General features: G+C 42.6%; 1 protein-coding gene across 8 annotated transcripts in view; it reads left to right on the top strand.

Annotated features, from left to right (window-relative positions):
* The window catches only part of DOCK6 (dedicator of cytokinesis 6), a 2,991,519-nt gene that overhangs the window by 438,901 nt on the left and 2,532,062 nt on the right, over nt 1–20,556 (top strand). For all 8 annotated transcript variants that reach the window (XM_044084603.1, XM_044084600.1, XM_044084599.1 and 5 more), the window contains exon 2: nt 6,925–7,015. In XM_044084603.1, the coding sequence (XP_043940538.1) occupies nt 6,925–7,015 (91 nt within the window). The remainder of the gene's footprint in view (nt 1–6,924; nt 7,016–20,556) is intronic.

Here is a 20,556-nt window from a genome sequence, read left to right as displayed (position 1 = left end):
TTCTACATGGCCCACCTCATTAGTAAAGGTGTCTCATCCAGGGACAAGGTGGTCATAACCTCCCTGTATTCTTCCCTTATAAGACCCATTATTGAGTGCAGTGCCTCTTTCGGCATGTACCTCACAAAGCACATACAGCAGCTAGAGAGACCACAGAGGTTCCTCACCAAGAGAATCCAGGTGCTCAAACATCTACCCTACACAGATAGGCTAAAGGCCCTGTCCGTCTACTCAGTCTCCTACAGACTGCTCAGAGGTGACCTCTGTCTGGCATACAAAGCAATCTCAGACCCCACGTTGATGGGACTGCTGCATATCCGCAAGTCAAGCTCTACTAGAGTAACCCGCATGCGCGACCTCAACCTGGTCTGTGACATCAATAGGACTTGTTGGCAGGACAGATTTTTGTCCCAGAGACTCCCCCATTTGTGGAATAGAATCCCGTTCCTTGTCAAGCAGGATACTTCATTAACCCTTTTTAAGCGCAACCTGGATAACTGGATGGGGAACAGAAAATACACCCCCTGGGATTCCACCTGTGTCCCTGCTGGCTAGGGGTATCAGGAGCTGACTTGTTAGAACATGCGCTAAATTCTTGACTAGGCTTGTAAGAGCCTCAAGGCCAGTAGCCTAGGAAGTTCTTATGATCCTGCAACCCTCTTCAGTCTTTAAAAGTAATTTGGTAAAGTAGGTTAAGGGGGTGTCAACCCCCTTTACAAACAGAATTAATGGAAAACTTTAATTTACAAGCAAATGTAACACATCCTGATATTTTTAAAATGAATGTACATAAATAAGTTGTTTGTCTGCTGCTTTACAACAATAAACTTGTATGTGCCTGTAGTGAAGAGCCAAATGCCAAGGACGAATGATACTTTTCTTTTTTCACTGATCCCATTCGAAGTTCCCTTCATGTCCACACTTCTAGAAATGTAAGTAGGGCATACATATGTAATCTATAATTGCTAAAGCAGAAACTTGACTCATCAAGATTTAAGACACTGATTTCACACTGAGTATAACATATAAGGGATTTCCTTATTCAGAGTGTTTCCTTCTATATGACAAGGTTAAACAACATCACTACATACTCAAGGTATTATTTCTGCTCATGGGGTGAAAGAATTTCAGAGTCTGTCCCAGCACTGAGTGGGTACAAACCAGGGAAACAGTCTTAGTAGGCCAGTCCATTGTCACACACACACACACACACACACACACACACACACACTCTCTCTACTTTCTTCACACATTACACATTCATGGAGCAATTTGGAGGGCATTCAGCTCACTACACATCTTTGGGATGATGGAGAAATTTGGAGCATTTGAAAAACTCATGTATCAAAAGGAATTGGGGGTATGCAGACTCAGCATTGAAGGGAGATGAGCAAATGAATTGGAGAATCTAGCAATGTGACACACACAAGGAGGTAGTGGGGCAGAAGATGGCTAAATTCTTGTTTGTCTTTAGTCTGCCTATATGCTAATCCTAGAGTGTTTTTATTAAAGGGCTGCTCCTTTTCCCTTTTCTTATGGCTATTCTTAGCATAAAGTAAGCAGTTGCCACCAGAGAGAGTACATGAGGATTAAACCTTCAGCTCCATTACAGTTGTTTTGAACAACACTGCAATTTTAGCTTAAAACTCCATACAACTTTTAAAAATTAAGCTTTAAAACAAAAGTTAGGCAGCATAATTTCTCTGTAAAAAATCAAAACTTATTGTGGGTTCCTAGGAATGAGAAGTGAGGATGATGATCGTGATATGTTTGCTGGCTAGTACAGAGAACAGAAAAGTGGCTGTAGCCTGCGATTGTGGCACTGTGTGTTCATTTCCTATTAAACTAGTAACATCCAGTAGTAATTGGCTTGTACATGACAGAAAACATTTATTGGTTCATGTTATTACAGTAAATCCACTGAACACTAACCAGAGCAAAATGAAATATGTATGCATATGTAAGTGTAAAGTGTTTGATTGTGTCTGCATGTTAGTTTTAGAGGATGCCAGTGTGTAATAGGAAACAGTTTACCTTATTTATAATTATACTAGCTGTATAAAAAGCTAGTGCCTCAGCTGTAAATCTCCAAGGGATTGATAACTGAGGCACTGTGTGGAACACAGTCAGTGGTAGCTCTGGACTCCTCCAGGAAAATCACACTGCTCCATGTGCCACCAACTGAGTGCAGATCCCTTCCTCCCTCTCCTGGGAAAGGCAGGTGGGACACACTCCTGTCTCCTGGGTCACAGTTGAGGCTATTCCCACTGCAGAAGTGAGGAGACATCCTCCACCATCAGCCTACTTCAGTGCCTGTACCCAGCACCTCAACAAGTGTGCGTATAATTTGAACCAGGGAAAAATGTATAAAAAAAAATCTCAACTTCAGCTGATGGCTAACCTGGATGGCAAGCTCTTAATCAGCTCTGTCTGTATAAAAGGAACAAAAGAGCTGATGGGCCAAGAGAGGATCTGATTATAGGCAGGCTGCAGAAGCAACAAAGCACAAAAGAAAAAGCTTTCCTTTGTATAGGAGTGCCGTCGAAAATCTAAGGCCATAATATTGGTTTTGATTTTCTACCAACAGCTACATGGAACTTCAGCAGATGGCAGTCAAGTAGAGCATCCACTTAATCCCTAGAGCTTTACCTAGAACTGCCCACTGTATTATATGTATTAAATTTTATATATATATACACATACACATGTGTATACACATAGCAAGACATCTAATGCTGGTATTTCAGACAAGGTAACTGGAATTCTATTTTTACTGTAACCCTAATCAGTCCCTGATCCAGAGAAATGGACCCTGCACAGCCATATGTAAAATTTAATTTACACAAAATGTATATACAAATAGAGGTTACTATAGGTCTGCAACCATAACCAACCACTGATGTGTTCAAGACATGGATGTCAAGAAATTCGTCTCCGGCTGGAGCAGGGAATGTTTACAATCCATGTAAAGAATATAGCTTAATTATAACTGGAGTGATTCCATCATGATATGTTGTAGTACATGAGCTTTAGTTGCCCCCATTATTACTAGGTACAGGAAGAAAAATGTAGGAGTGCTGCATATCTTTCCCAGATTGCAGTATTGTACTACTTTATTTATTGTTTGTATGTGTGTGTGTAGGTACTATAAATGTGTGCGCACACACACACACACACACACATACATATATATATATTTATATATATATATATATATATATATATATATATATATATATATTTATATATATATATATATAGATGTGTTTGTGTATGTGTGTATTTATGTATGTCTATATATATATATATATATATATATATATATATATATATATATATATATATATGTTTATATATATATGTTTATATATATATGTTTTATACATATGTATATATATATATATATATATATATATATCATCATCATCTTCTTTCAGCTTTTCCCATTAGGGGTCGCCACATCGGATCATCTGTTTCCATTTCTTCCTGTCCTCTGCTTCTTGCTCTGTCACACCAACCACCTGCATGTCCTCTCTCACCACATCCGTAAAACTTATCTTGGGCCTTCCTCTTTTCTTGTTACCTGGCAGCTTCATCCTTAGCATCTTTTTTCCAATATACTCAGCATCATATATACACACACACACACACACACACACACACGTCTGTGTGTGTATGCAAAGACTTTAAAAAAAAAAAAAAAAAGTTGTGGGCATTCAGAAGCCATGTAGGTGAAACAGGGTTCATTTGCATATATCCCAGCGGCCTATGTGAATTTTAAGGTATTACACACTGAGACTTCATATAGCGTCTTCTGTGTGACGACATGCGTGAATGGGCATTCCTTCGTTGAATGTTGTGCGTTAGGCCCAGCAAGCCAGCACGTAAAACTCTACTGCCAATCTTTAGTGGACCGGAGTTCTGCTGTGGCGACCCCTAACCGGGAAAAGCCGAAAGATGCAAACAAACACACCGAGACTTCTAACTTGGCTGTGTTTTTCTTGCATTTTTTACTGAATTGTTTGTCTGTGTGACCTTTTCACCTTTTGTTTATATATTATATACTCACGTGCACACACGCATGCGCGTACACACACACACACACACACACACACACACACACACACACACACACACACTATTTTTACTTTTTCGAGCAGTTTTATCGTATTTACTATCCTATATTTCCCGAACACCTGTGCTTTAATACTATTTCTTAATTACCTCAAGTTTAGTCATTTGGTAAGTGAGTTAGTGGACTTATCAAATGGATGCTTATATCTACATTTGTCTGAGCCAGATGATGCACAAGTCACAGTTGTGATGAATTTTTTTTTTTTTTTCCAAAATCTGTATTTCAGTTTTCTTTTTTACCAAATAATAACAACAACACAATAACTCAAAAACACAAATAAACAATACAAATACATATGTAAAGAAAACAGACAACAATCTCGGTCCGAGAATATTATACATATGTATATATATATATATATATATATATATATATATATATATATGGGTCCCCTCTGACTTCATCGACACGCCGAAACACCGACGCTAAGAAGACCGAGGAGACAGATGATCGACAATGTGAAATCCCGACAGCCGAAACACCAACATGGGAAACGTGTGAGCGCGAGTCGGTAAGTGTGCGATAGTGAGGGATTTAGCGTTAGGGAGCGAACAGGTAAGTGTGTGCTAGTGAGGGATTTAGCGTTAGGGAGCGGACAGGTAAGTGTGTGCTAGTGAGGGATTTAGCGTTAGGGAGCGGACAGGTAAGTGTGTGCTAGTGAGGGATTTAGTGTTAGGGAGCGGACAGGTAAGTGTGTGCTAGTGAGGGATTTAGCGTTAGGGAGCAGACAGGTAAGTGTGTGCTAGTGAGGGATTTAGCATTAGGGAGCGGACAGGTAAGTGTGCGATAGGGAGGGATTTAGCATTAGGGAGCGGACAGGTAAGTGTGAGATAGTGTGGGATTTAGGGTTAGGATGCGGGAAAGGTGAGTGTGCGGTAGTGACGGACTTTAGGTGTAGTGGCGGGTTAAGTGAGTTAGGCTTAGGGTGCGGGTAGGGTAAGTGTGCGATAGTGACGGAATGTAGGTTTAGTGGCAGGTTAAGTGAGTTAGGGTTAGGGTGCGGGTAGGGTAAGTGTGCTGTAGTGTCGGACCTTTGGGTTAGGATTTGGGTTGGGGTTAGTGCATGTATAGTTGTGTGTTATGTGTAGTTTACGTTTTGTGTGTCGGTGTTTTGGGTGTTGGTGTTATGGTGTTCGGTTTTGTGAGTTGTCGGTTTTGTGCGTTTTCGGTGTTTTGGTGTCGTTGTTTTGAGTGTCGGGTTTGTGGCGTGTCGGTGTTGTGATAGGGATTCATATATATATATAGATATATATAGATATATATATATAGATATATAGATATATAGATATATAGATATATAGATATATATATATATATATATATATATATATATATATATATATATATATATATACACACACTAGAAGTCACTACATCGTCAAGTAGAGTACTATGTTCATTTGGTCTCACATGGGATAGTGGAATGGGGATAGGAGCCACTGCTGTCACTAGTCCTTGTACTTCATCTGTTGTGTTATTGCTGTCATCTCTTTAACAGAGAAAGAATCCAGGCGTCCTTGCTCCTTTGTAAAATGTGTCTACTGAGCACTGTGATCCAGAATATCATCTGCTTCAGTCATCTACGTTGTCTGTTGAAACGGGTACAGAAAATATCAATGTCACCACTAAAACCTACAATGTCTCTGTATCTGAAACTAGTCATTTATCTGCTAAATCCCAGTTAGTTACTCTCATGTATTTATAAAAGCCCACTAACTGATTAACCTGTGAATTGCATCATAGTTGGGATGTGTCCATGGCCTGATAAAGCTACTGTTTATTCTTGCTAAATTGGTATAACACAAATCTACAGGATATTCCTGCCCCATGTTAGGCATAATCCACCTTCAGAAAAGGACTCGCTAATGTTGTTAACTTACCAGATGCAGGTGCATGTTGAATAAATATTACTGAATAAATATTATTCAAGAAAGAAATTGAGGACATTGAGTTCAAGCTCATAGCAACAAATGCAAGGGCTTGAGTTAAAGGTAATGGTGAATAGCGTTACATCTGAAAAGACACAGTACACTGACTTGGGAGAGGGCCTAAAATGAGGTATCCATACTCTGCTGACTGTGCCTGTTAGAGACACTATAATGAAGAACTGACATACTAAAACTGTTAGACTAAAAGTCCATAACAGTTGGTTTTATTTTTAAGATGATATTACTGCAGATAAGATATCTGGTGATCTGTATTAAAGTATATCATGCTTAATTTTGAGGTGTCGGGATGGGGTGAGGTTTTGATGAACAAGAAATTACATGCATACAAGGCTGAGTTGAGAATTAACCATCCAGCCACAGCCAGAAGTAGCATACATATCTGAACTGCCCAGACAGTGGAAAGAGAAAGTTAATCTATCATGGGGCAAGTGATTTGCTGGAACAGGTAACATGGCTAGCAGGATAGAGAGTGGTGAGACAGAACCTGGCTCAAAGTGCCAGTGTTTTGCTACATTGCTTATTCAGGCTACTATTATGCACTTAAAGAACTCTTAAGTTTTAAATCTTTTGTTATTTTGGTACGATTCATGCACCTTTTATGTTTTTAATAAGACATTATTTGGATTCTGTTATGAAGTCGGGTAGAAGGTATCAGAGAAATATTTGTGTGCACATTAAGTCCAGCAAATTCTGTAGTGAATGTTGTTTGATGCTTGTTAGCTTTTCTTATGTAATCTATAACGGTTTTCTTTAAACGTATTAGTATGAAGGCAATTCTTCTTGCTGTTTTAGCCTTTAATAACAAAGGCGTAAAGTTCTTGTTTCCTTTTTTCCTTTAAGGACAGTGGCAGCTGAAGTAAGAAAACAAGTATCTCGAGAATATGGAGGATCTCCACAGCTGTCCAAGAAACGTGGTGGTTTGCAACAGTCGGTAAGTGGACAACTGGTGCGGAATTGGCTCAGACAGCCCTTCACACCAAAGATTCCTTATGACTTGCATGCGGACTGGAAGAAATACAGACGTGCAAATACCAGCAGGTCACAGCTGCAAGACTGTATGAGTGGCATTTTAGTATTTAAAAATGGGAGAAATTGCTCGTAATAAAATCCTCAGGGTTAGGCTAAGCATAGCATTCTGTCCATACTGTGAATATAGGTAGTGTGTTCATTAAAATTCTACATTAAATAATTGTTCCTTGCAGCTACTATTAGGACTTAAGCTGTAAGCAGATTCTGTCCATATGTTTCCTGTGAGTGTGGTGGTATTATTGTGCGAGGTCTTTGTAGACAGGAATTGACAACATACTGAGCTGCAAAGTTGCAGGACTGAATTCCAAAGCTCACTGTGACTTTAAGTCACTCAACTCAGTTTCATATGCTCACTAAATTTCATTTACAGGACCTGCCTAGCAACAAGTCAGCTTCAGACTTCCTTCCTTCCTTCCTGGCCCAAAACTGTGACTTAAAAAAGGAAATAGAATGCAGTTAATGAGATGGCCAAACTGTGACTGAGCTGTGGTACCCAAACAAATGTGTGGTGCCTGTTATAAGATCCTATAGTAGTAATCAGCTTGAGTTGTCACAAACTGTCAGCAGTAGTGTAAATTCTGGCCTGTTTTAAGTACGTAATAAAATCACGGTCATAACTGTGGGAGAATGAAGAATATTTTTAAAGTAGTTGTCTCAGCCCTTTAAAGCTCAAAAAGAAAGAAGTTAAGTCACTGAAGTCAACAGATGCTAAAAATAAAAGCATTTTTTTTTTAACTTTCTTGCACAGCTGCATGATTGTACTGTTCTCTGGCTGACTGAGATTTTGGTTTGTTTTAAACAAAGGATGCTTTTCTTCAGAGCTGATACCAGTATTATTTTTAATTATAACACTTTATTGATATTTTTGACAACTGTGCAACAACAAATGAAAAATGGGAAGGGACGAAGTGCACTCTATACAGCCAAGCTAAGCAAGAAATCAAACTTTTTGCACTCGGATGTACATCCCATAGTATCCTTCATGCCAAGGAAACTCCAGTAGCAAAAGCATCATGATTTACAGTGTATGCAGTGGTTAACTAATTAACACATTTGGAGTTAAATTTTAAATGCAAGATGGTGTGATACTGTCGTGGTCACAACAGTGTGACGAAAAGAGAAGTACTTTCTCTAAATTGTAATGTTAATCCGCTCTAATTTTAAACAGTTGTAAACGCATCCTGTTTGTTGTATAAATTGTTTTTCAAGTGCATGGAGCGCAGTGATTATGTTCCAAAATCAGAAAAAAATGATAAACCTGTTGCACTTTACTGTAGAGCAAAACCCAACCATAACAGCGCTTCCAGAGGTCTGTAACATTTGTTACACACTCCCTAAGTGCTGTTACGGTTGTGTCTCAGGCAAGAGAAATTGATTTACTCTGAAGTGTGCCTAAATGTATTGGCACATATTTTTGTTTTGTCCCCAAAACTTTACAGACGTCAGTCTGTAAGTAACTTGTTTAACTAAATTAGAACAGGATTCAAAATCCGTCCCTGATCCCCCCCCTCCACATATAGCACTCACTAAAAGCTGGGAACACCTTGCTCTTTTTTTTTAATCCGGTAGTACATGGTGCAGATAAAGCTCCATGCACTATAAAAAGATTGGGTGTCACTGATAATAACCCATTATTATGTGTTCTCAACATGCACATAGTTGCATAAGAGTTGGTACATGAGTAGTTTTCCCAGATAATGGTGGGGTAGTTGAAATCGCCCATTATTAGGGTGTTTGGTTGAACCCTAATATTTTCCAGTACATCAAGAAAAGAGGAGTGGGAATCCTGGGGCATGGCGGGGGATCTGTAGCAAGCTACAATTTGGATTGCAGTTTTGCCCAGAGTTAGTTGCACTTGGATATCCTCGGCTGCATTATGCTGAGCAACTAGCCTGGAGGTGCGGATATCCTTAATGAATATGGACACACCTCCGCCTTTGGTGTTCCGGTCCAGGTTACATGGCTGAAAAGTGTGGTATGAGTTATAGCCTGGTAGTGCAGGGGTGCTCTCTGGAGCCTTGAACCAGGTCTCAGTCACTGCACAGATAATGATGTTCTCCATTTTAAGGAGTGCCTCGAGTGAGTGCATTTTGAGATTTAGACTTCTAGCATTGAGTAGCATCACCCTCTGTTTTTGCTTGCTGTTCCTGTTATGGTGGTGAATTTGTCATTTGAACCTTGCCTAAAAAAGGCACTATAGGGGCGGCAAGAATCTTAGCCAGTATCCGGAATCCCAGGGGTGACAGGTGTAGGCCATCTCTGGCAAAGCATTGTGGTCTGTCGACCATGTCATCCCAGGCAGACAGATACTGGATCCCTTTAGAATGACACCAGAAGCTTAGCCAATTGTTGAAGTCAATCATTTTGTCCTTGTACTGCGGTATCATTCTGGGTGATGGCAGAATGCTACTCAGGGCTAGGGTCATACCTGCCTGGGCTACAAGATCGGAGAGCTCTTCCTTGTCTCTTTTCATGTAGTCCACGGAGGTACGTCTCAGGTCGTTCACACCAACATGGACAATGACAGAGTCATATTTGTACTTGTTATGGATTGACCTGAGTGCGTGGGTTATGTGGCGGATCCTGGCACATGACAGGCAGCTGACAGTAACCTTCTCCTTGTTTAGCCTGGTGAGTGGGACATCAGTGTGCCTGAGTAGTGTGTTGGGTACGTTGTTTTGCCTTATTGGCTGTGGTTGAGTGGCACACTGAGTCTGCGGGCTGTGTCTCATTTGGGTTGTGTTGGGGGGGTGGAGGTTGCTTGCATTTCTGCTTTGGAGGCCTCTGTTGCTTGAGCAGATTATTACTGAGAGCCTCTGCGAATGTTTTTGTGTTTCTATGTGTGGATTTTGGTGGTGTAGATTTAGTGAGACTATGTCATGAGTGTGGTGTGGTGCAAGTGTGTACCTTCTCCTCTTGACTGTCAAGTTCAGTCTTGGTGGAGCGAGCTTTACCTCCATTTTGGCTATATAAGTGCATCTCTCACAGGTTGCAGTGTTGGGTGGTAGGAGGAGAGGGTTGTCTGTGTACATGAGGCAGTTTCTGCATTGCCCCAAGATGCCCAGATTCATCAGATAGACAGGAGAGAACACTGGGAGCTGACCCTTGGACATGCCTCTTAAGTAAGTGAGGAAAGTGAGTACAAGAGCTGTTTTCCTCTAAGCAAGTGAGGAAAGTAAGTACCAAAACTGTTTTCCTCTAGGTAATGAGGAAGGTTGAGTGCTATAGTAATTAGTAGGTTATTTAGCGCTTACAACAAGTTCCGAACAAGTGCTGATCACGAATAAGCAAATTCAAGTGCTAAAACTAAGAATCTGTATCTGCATTAGATGAATTACAGGACAGAAACAAGTGCAAATGCAGGCTTTCAAATCAGAAAGTTGAGAGAGATGGAAGAGATTGCCCAAACGGCCAATAACTACTATTTCTGGGCCAGAACCACTCCTTATGTGGTAGACAGATTACCTAGTGCTTACCACTCCCACTGATAAGCTAGAAGGCTTTCCTCCAACACAGAAAGGCTTGGGGGGGGGGCTCAGAAGCTTGCATACAGTCCCAGATACAGCAAATCTGTATCTGGAACGCTAGTTACAGGAAAGGTAGGAAACAGCCTTACATGCTTTTTTACAGAAAAGTAGTAAAAACAATTCACATGCAGTGCAAGCTAGCACACTTGAGTATGCAGCAATATTAGACCAAACACAGTTTAAAAAATGCAATTAAATTAAAAAGGACTAAAAGCAAGTGCAGAAAGAGTGTATTAGGTAGAATGTGGTAGAGATGGGACTGGGGGAGTGTCCCAGATCAAATCTACAGTGGGGTGAGCAACTGCAAAAGCCACCACAAAACAGTTTCAATAGAGATCTAAGCAACAACTAACAGAACAAATTCTAAAACCAAAAAAATATATTCAGCTCTGTTTATTTGCAGATAGAATCTAAAGAAATTTTATATCTATTACCTGCAGGAGACACAAATCAAATACTAATGCAGTCGAGTTTGCCATTGTGTAAGCTTTACGATGAAATATTTTAAAACTTTGTACGTTGCATGGTTTTGGAATTATTGATGCCTAGAGGCATCAGTAGGAGTTAACTGCAGATGCACCTGGAGGCATCACACAGATGTAATGAGTTAACTGAAGATCTGATATTGTCTTTTTCATTTGTTTCTCAATGAATGGGTTCGGATCTGACCCCCGGATCCGAATTGGCCACATTTTTTAGATTCTAGGATCTAACTCTTTAGCTCCTCTGTTACCTGTAATGTCCCTGACTAATTGTATTACCTCAGATCTCGTTTGCCACTCTTCAAGATCAGTCAGGATTGCAGATGTCCTTCAAGGATGCATCTGCAGTCATAACATATGGGTTGTCCTGCCTCAGGCAGCCCTTCGGTCGGCCGGATTCCAAAGTCTGGGTCTGGCCTCGGCTGATGTCGCACCTTCCCCGACGTCAGAGCATCTGGGGTATAAAAGCATCAGCCGACGCCATTTTCCTCAGTCTTTCTTGCCGCGCGGTGCCCGAAGCAGAAGCTGTTCGCAAGTGCCAGTCGGTCAGATCCAGTGATTTCAGCTACCGAAAACTTCGAAAAAGCTAAGTACCCCGTTGGGGACTCTTTCTTGCCTCAGCCGATGTCAGATAAAGTAAATAATTGTTTAACTTGTGGGAAACAAATACCTCATAAGGATTTCCATTCCTACTGCCTTCCTTGCTTAGGCCCAGACCACGACGTATCGTCCTGTTCAGCCTGTGCTTCCTTCAACTGATGAACTCTTAGACGTCGGTCGGAGTTTGCAGAGGAATTTTTTGGGGCTAATTTTGCATATAAAATGCCGTCGGAGACTCCGACATCACATTTGGTGAAAAAACGGAAGGACAAGGACCGACACTCGTGGCCCGCGGTTTCGGCTGAAACCACGGTAAGGCCTACCGTGAGTGTCTCGGTTTCGGCCGAAACTGAGTCCTCGGAGTTTCCTTTATCCGAATCCACTCAACCAACCACCGCGGCCCGGGAGGCCCCGGCTGAGTCTGCTACCGAGCTACCTACCGAAACCAGTGCCCAGGATATGCCCAACACCATACCTTTGGACATATCTACTCCCGCACGTGGGGCAGAAAGGCCCCCTGCTTCCATGTCCATTAAGGCCTTTTCTAGGGCTAAAGCTGCTAAACTTTCTAAAGCTTTGCCTCCCAAGACTACATCCCAGAGGCCTTCCTCTAGTTCTCAGATCCTCAGCCTTGCAGAGGACCTTATTACTTTAATTAGAGGTTCACAACCTCACCCGGACAGGGCCTCTCACCCTCCACCAGACAAAAGGCCCAGGACTGAGCCTTCTGACCCACACTCTTCAGATGAGTCCTCGGATGGTTCTGAGTTGTCAGACCACCAGGAGGAGGCTTATTCGCCCTATGAGGATTCTGATGCAGAAGAATCTATCCCTTCGGCCTCCCCTCCTGAAGAGTTTTCCTTTGGTGAGACTCTGCACTCCATGAGAGAGCATTTTCAATGGCAAGGTCAGGATTTCTCTGATTCTAGAAAAAGATTAAGGACCTTTTTACATTTGCCTCAGCATAGGCCCTTAGCTCTACCTCCTGTTTTGAATGTAATTGATGATGTGTACAATGATGTCAGTACAGCCCCTGATACTCTCCCCCCGGCCCCTGCCAAACCTGATAGATACTACAGGGTCTCAGATTCTCATTTTCATCTGTATAAAGGCCATTCTGCAGACCCAGAAACTATTACTCTGAGCCCTAAAGGGGTTGCGGCTGCCACTGCCAAAAATCCTCTACCTTCTGAAAGAGAGTCTAGAGCTTTAGAGAGATGGGGAAAGAAGGTATATACTTCTGCAACTCTTTCCGTCAGGGCACTAAATTGTCAATTTCATATGATACAGTACCAAGAGTATTTGTTAGATGAACTGAACAAGAAGCTTTCTTCTCCTGAGCCCCTTGTCCGTAAATCCCTTCAGGATTTGGTACACAACTCCCAGCAGGTTAGTAATCATTTCTTAAAGTGTGGTTATGATGCATTGGAGGCTTCATTTAGGTCAGCTATGACTGGGGCAGTTATTCATAGGCATGCCTGGCTGAAGGAACAATCTTTGCCAGACCATGTTAAAGCTAAACTCCTGGATGCTCCAATGGAGAAACAAAATTTATTTGGCTCCTTTGCTCAGGAGGTCTTAAAAAAGTATGAAGAAAAGGCAAAATCTGTGCAAACAGTTAAGGATTTCCTACAAGTACAACCACCGAGATTCAGCAGAAACTGGCCTGCTAAGAATTGGTCCTTTCCAGACTCGGACACAGCCCAGAGAGGCAGGAACAGACGCCCCCGAGGCAGAGGCCAATCTAGGGGCTCTTACAGAGGCTGTCAGTGGCAGCCTGCCAACCAGAGAGGTAGTGCAACAGCAGCAACAACAACTACTACACCAGGACAGGCTCACTGACTTTACTCTGATTCCGCCCACCAGGGCTCAACTGGAAGCACCCTTGGGCGGAAAGCTTGCTTTATTCTTGGAAAATTGACATTATATTACAAGGGACACATGGACACTGCAAATAATAGACAAAGGATACAGGTTCCACTTCCACACTTTGCCAAAAAGAAACGGAATGCCAAACCTACCACCAAATCAGAGGGCAGAGGCTTTAAAGCAGATCAACAACTTGCTTCAAATGAAAGCTATAGAAAAGGTACCACTTTCAGAGCAAGGCCAAGGATTTTACTCCAGTCTATTCCTTGTACCAAGAAAAGAAAATCAATGGGGGCCTATTTTCGACCTGTCCGCACTGAATACTTACCTCATTGTGCCAAAATTCAAGATGCTGACCCTACAGCAACTTCTTCCCATGTTGGGCAAGGAGTCTTGGCTGGTGACTCTAGATCTCAAGGAGGCATACCTGCACGTCCCTATTCGACCAAACTGCAGAAGACACCTCAGATTTCTTGCAGGATCAGAGCATTATCAATTCTCAGCATTGCCCTTTGGCTTATCTACTGCGCCCAGAGTATTCACGAAATGCCTGGCATCAGTAATGGCACACTGCAGACTTCAGGGGATTCAAATCTACCCTTATCTGGATGACTGCCTTATACAAGCGGACAACAAGGTAAATTTGATAAAAGACTTGGCCTATGCCATCCACCTACTACAGGCATTGGGATACACAGTCAACATCCAAAAATCAAGACTGGTTCCATCCCAAAGGATAACCTTTCTGGGTGCGGATCTAGACACAACCACCCAAATGGCCTTTCTCACAGAAGAAAAACAAAAACAACTTCCGGATTACTTCATGAATCTGACAAGACAAGCTCAGCTTACTGCAAGGAAAATCCTGCAGGCCCTGGGTTACATAGCATCCTGCATAATTCTGATATCACAGGCCAGGCTGCATATGAGAAAATTACAATGGTATCTAAGGAGTGTATGGTCTCAACACAGTCACAGTTTGGAAACTTTGATACCAATCATTCCTTGCCTTCAAAAGGAATTCCTGTGGTGGGCTCAGGCCTGCCAGTCCAACAGAGGGTTGCCCTTCAACAAACCAAAAACAAAACAAACCATCACCACGGATGCTTCAGACCGAGGATGGGGAGCACACATGGAGAGCAAATGTATCCAAGGCCTATGGTCTCAAGGACAGCTACACATGCACATAAACCAAAAGGAAATGCTGGCAGTGATGCATGCAATCGAGGCTTTCAAACCCTTCCTCTGTCAAGGCCACCTGTTAATAAGGACAGACAACACCACGGTCATGTGGTACATAAACAAGCAGGGAGGCACACACTCTATGAATCTATGGGAGCTATGCCTGAAACTCAATGTCCAACTGCAGTCCCAGTTCGTGCCAGGAAAGGAAACTACACTGGCAGACAGCTTAAGCAGAACTACCATGGATGCACACGAATGGATGCTGCACCCAGACATCTTCCAACTCGTAACAAAGGCATGGGGAACGCCGGAGATAGATCTCTTCGCCTCCCCCCTCAACCATCAACTGAGGATATTCTGCTCAAGGACATACCACCCACAAGCATGGAGGGTGGACTCTCTCTCTTTCAGCTGGAAAGCTCTAAAAGTATATGCCTTCCCACCTCTCCCTTTAATGTACAAGGTTCTACTGAAGATCAGGGAGGAACAGCCAAGAGTGATTCTGATAGCTCCAGACTGGCCAAGGCAACACTGGTATCCACTATTGAGGAGCATGTCACAGGCAAAACCATGGCCTCTCCCCCTATGGCCTCTTCTTCTGACGCAGAACAATTTCAAGATCATGCATCCCAACTTAAAAACATTGCAGCTAACTGCCTGGAAAATCCCTTAAATCCAAAACAAAATGTTTTATCACAGAGAGTGAAGGACATTATCATGGAAGCTCATGCCTTCCACAAGGAAGACATACTCAGCTAAATGGAAAAGATTTTTCATTTGGAACACATCAAAAGGCTTAGATTTGACAGTGGCAAGCATGACACATATTCTGGAATACTTAGCAGAACTGTTCCACAATGGCCTTTCCTATTCTTCCATTACGATTCATGCCTCAGCAATTTCAGCAGAATACAATGTGGATCCACCTATCTTCTCACACCCTCTCCTCAAGCAATTTCTGAGAGGGATCAAAAATATCAAACCTCCAAGAAAACCCCCTTTACCTGCTTGGGATCTCAACTTTGTCTTGGAGAAACTAATACTTCCTCCCTTTGAACCAGCAGCAACAGCGGATCTTCAGTTTCTGTCTTGGAAAACTGCATTCCTTCTGGCAATAACTTCAGCAAGAAGAGTATCTGAGTTACAAGCATTAATGGCAGTACAGCCATTTCTTATCTTCCATCAGGACAGAGTTACACTAAGAACTAATCCTACTTTTATGCCAAAGGTGGTATCTAGGGTATCCTTGAACCAAGCTATTTACTTGCCTACGTTCTTCCCAAATCCACAGAATAGAGGGGAAAAACTTCTGCACACCCTGGATATACACAGACAACTACGCTACTACTTGGACAGAACTAAAAGTAGCAGAAAAACTGACCAACTATTTGTAGCACATGCTGCTGGGGTGCAAGGAAAAGCAATTTCCAAACAGACAATTTCAAAATGGATAGGAAATTGCATTCGATTTTGTTACTCCTTTCATGGAAAGTCAGTTCCTGTAAACATCAAGCCTCATTCCACAAGGGCCACGGCCACCACTACAGCCTTCCTACGAGGGGTGGCTACCAAGGACATTTTAGAAGCTGTTACTTGGAGCTCCGTGCATACATTTACCAAACATTACAATCTACCTTTATACTCCAGATCCAGAGCAGGCTTTGCTACTGCAGTCCTGCAGGGGATCTTAACTACACCATCTTTTTCTTAGTACCTCCTCCTCCCCCAGATTGGCTATGGTATTCTACCCATATGTTATGACTGCAGATGCATCCTTGAAGGACCTAGTACAGTTTTGTACCTACCATAAATGTAGATGTCCGATAGGTATGCATCTGCAGTCAGGTTTACCCTCCCTCCTACCCCTCTGTGGTATTCCTAGGGTGTTTACCCCTCTTTTAGCTAGCTGGGGGAATCTATTATGGTGTATTTGTTTGTATATACATGTGTATGTGTATATATATATATATATATATATATATATATATATATATATATATATAATTTTGCAAATGTTTGGAATTCTATTGCATTTATCCAAATTTAGCCTTCCTAGAGGGCACCTGGCATCTGGGGCAAGAAAAACTGAGGAAAATGGCATTGGCTGATGCTTTTATACCCCAGACGCTCTGACGTCGGGGAAGGTGCGACATCAGCCGAGGCCAGACCCAGACTTTGGAATCCGGCCGACTGAAGGGCTGCCTGAGGCAGGACAACCCATATGTTATGACTGCAGATGCATACCTATCGGACATCTACATTTATGGTAGGTACAAAACTGTACTTTTCCCGAGCTCGTAGCGGGTATAGTGAATAAATTTAACTGTTTTTTTTTCTACTTAAGTTTTCTTCTTCCTTTTTATAGTTAGTAATATCTCCCTTATACTTCACACCCTTAAGAAATCTGGACAAAGCTATAAATAAAAGTGGGACAAAGGCCCAAAAAATAGGGACAATTTTTCAATATTGCTCTTACAAACTTAGAAAGTTGATGGAATAGCAGTTTTACATTAGCATGAATTTTCTTTTTTTCCAAAAAAAAAATTATTTTCCATATATAATAATGATTAGCATTACAGGCATTACAGCCATCAGTGTAAACAGATGATGTTATGTAGTCCTATCTCGCCATAATTCTTGCTGGATGGGTTTGGAGCCTATTTTCAGCTCTGACTCGGCTGATACTAAAGCTCGAGAGCTTTTACTGGCTCAAGGCTAACCCCTATCCCATGGTGCATCACGGCAATTCCCCAGATCTCGTTTGCTGCGAAAGCTTTAAGGTTGTCTTCTTACTGGCTCGTTGGCTAAGTAGAAGATTTTTTGATAAATCTTATTTTTCGTCTATTTTCTTCATATTTCTACCTTAATAGTTGTTATCTGTTACCTGTGTGATTGTTGTTGAGTGTTTGATCCCCATTCCACTTTTTTAGGATTGTACGGCCCATTTTAATTAGAGGGGTATAGTTGCCCATTTAAATTAGAGGGGCTTTCCTCCCTGAGTGCTAGTCCTTCTTCCCTTAACAAAAAAAAAAAAACAAAAACAAACTTTTCTTCTCTTCATAACTTGCTGTTAGTTATAGTTAGTATTGTTATTGTTGTTAGCCTTGTTTTCTTGTCATGTCTAAAGAGAAAGATAGAGAACATAAGAAACACCGCCCTTCTGGGTTCAAGAAATGTGACAAGTGTTGTTCGCAAAAAATGTCATTGACCAACAGTCACACTAGCTGTGTGTACTGTCTGGGAGAGGCTCATTTACAAGAACCCTGTACTTTTTGCCATGCCTTCAATACTAGCATTTTTAATGAGAGAAAACATAAATTGATAGACAGGGGTCGTATGACTAGTTCCTTCCAGGAACAGCTGGAACCTGGTCAGACAGCTCCCAAAACTATGAAGAGAAAATCTTCGGTTCCAGCGTCGGAGCTATCTAAAAAGTTTAAAGCGACGGAGCCAAGGAGTTCTGGCTCTGATTCCGCTTCTTCTGTCTCGGTGTCATCGGTTTCTTCAGAGTCAAGGCAACCTTCAGAATCGAGACACTCACCAGTTATCAACCCTATTTCACCAACTTTGAGGTCTCCTGTTTTAGAAAGGAGGAGACCTTCTGTTTCCACCCGTTCCTCTAGGACACTTTCAGATGAGGATATTGAGCGGGTGGTGAAGAGGTTGTTCTGTGACCCAGCTCTGGCTAAAAATTTAGCTCTTCTGGACCCAAAGGCTTCGGAGCCGTCCCATCTCCAGACTACTGCTCCTCCTCCAACTGCTTCGCTCTCGGAGTCTAACACTTTGGGACCCTCTGTGTTGGATCCTTTGGTTCCGAGAATTCTTCCTGCTTCCTCGAACCGATAACTCTATCCTCAGCGGCTCAGTCTGGAGCCGAGGGATCTGGGAGCCGACACTCTCATGTCAACTGCAAGAGGGATAGTCACCCTGTTTTTTTCTTCGGAACCAACCCTCCCTCTCAGTGCTTCGGCTCGACTGAGCTCTGTTCCCACGTCTGCTTCGGAACCTGTCCCTCCTGCTCAGAGCTGACCTTCCATCTCCTTGGAGCAAAGGTCATCTTTGGAGCGGGGTGGAAAGGCCTTCAAGGCAATAGAGAAAGTTTTGGCCAGTTCCAAAGCCCTGCCTTTTGACCCAATGGCCCACTAGCAGCCGGCAGCAACCTCTTCTCCCCTGCCACCCCCTCAGCGTAGGGAACCAGAGACTCGAGCAGCTCCCATTGGAGGTCCCCTCTTCTGAGACCTCCCCAGATTATCCCACTGGAGAGCTCCCTTGGAGTAGACTTTGTAAGAGGAAGCATATTGACTTACTTGAGTCTGTCACATCAGACACTGATTTGGATGAGTCAGAAGGGTCCCCTAGATCCCCCTCTGAGGATGTCTCTTTTGCTGACATCCTTGAAATCCTTAGACAGAAGGGTGATTGGAAGACCTCTAACCCTACTGAGGACAAATCAGTGTACCTTGAGGCCTTTGGTTCCTGACCTTCCACCCCCTGGGTGACACCTCCTTATGACCAGCTCTTGGGGGTCATATCCCGGAAAGCCTGGACCTCCCCGGACACAGTGGAGCCTTTCCCGAGGAGGCCAAACAAATTTATGACTGCCCCGGAAGATAAGTCTTTTCTTTCTAAGGGAATTTCTGTGGATACTATGGTGGTAGCAGTGACCACAAAAAAGGAGTTGTCAGAAACATCTTGTAATATCCATCCTCCTAATAAAGAGTCCAGGTTGATGGATAGGTATGGAAAGCATACCTTCTCTTCAGCGGCATTTACCTTATGATCGCTGAATTGCCTATCCAATTCTATTAGACTTCAAAGGGATCTCCTGAAGGAGTTGGGAGACGCCCTTCAGGGTTCATTAGCTTCAGGATCCACGGACAAGGTATCTGCGCAGCTCTCCACCCTTACATCTATAGCTAACTCCTCCATGAGGCTGATTTCCTATGCAGCTGACAGAGCGAGCAGGGCAGCCACAGCAATAATTTCTCTTAGGAGACATTCCTGGATGCGCCTGTGTAACTTCACGGAATTTAAGTCTTCATTTACCAATGTCCCCTTTGATGGTTCAACTCTTTTTAGACTGCAGGTAAAAGAGACTTTGACCAGGTGCGAGCAGGAAGGGAAAACCTTATTTGGTGTCAGAGTCCATTTCTCCCGTCCTTCTAGACCCTATACCAAGGGCCATACAGGAGGGAAAATGTGGTTCCGTAAATCCCAAAAAAGGTTTCCCTCAGGCACAAGGTTAACCCTCCTCCAGAGGCAGAGGGGGAGGATGTAATGGAAGACCCCACCCTTGTGGCAGAGGAGGTCCGCAACATCAGGGAGATAGAGATGCTTTCTCTGTTCATCCCTTCCATTCCCACTGAGGTGTTGCCTGACTGTCCATCTCTGGAGGCAGACGGGGTTCGACTTTCACTGTACCCAAGTGCCTAGCTACAAATTTCCCATGATCATTGGGTACAAACCATAATATCCAAAGGTTACCTTATTCCCTTTGTTTCCCAACCTCTGGTAAACTGGTCTCTACCACACGTGCCACCCATTCAGTTAGACCATGCAACATCAGAGGTCATCTCGTTGCTTCAAAAAAGAGTCATCCAAGAAGTCCCCACAGAGCAAATAGGATCCGGAACTTACTCATGATTCTTTTTAGTTCCAAAAAAGACAGGGGACTGGAGATCAATTCTAGATCTCAGCAATCTCAACAAGTCTGTAAAGAAATCAAAGTTCTATATGATCACTCTGCAGACAATAATTCCCTTTATCAGGAAAGACAATTG

The sequence above is a fragment of the Protopterus annectens genome, chromosome 9.part0 (assembly GCF_019279795.1).
Source record: "Protopterus annectens isolate FY-2018-M chromosome 9.part0, PAN1.0, whole genome shotgun sequence".
NCBI classification, from domain to species: Eukaryota; Metazoa; Chordata; order Ceratodontiformes; family Protopteridae; genus Protopterus; species Protopterus annectens.
The sequence above is the reverse complement of the archived record's forward strand: the minus strand, read 5'-3'. Positions and strand labels throughout refer to the sequence as shown.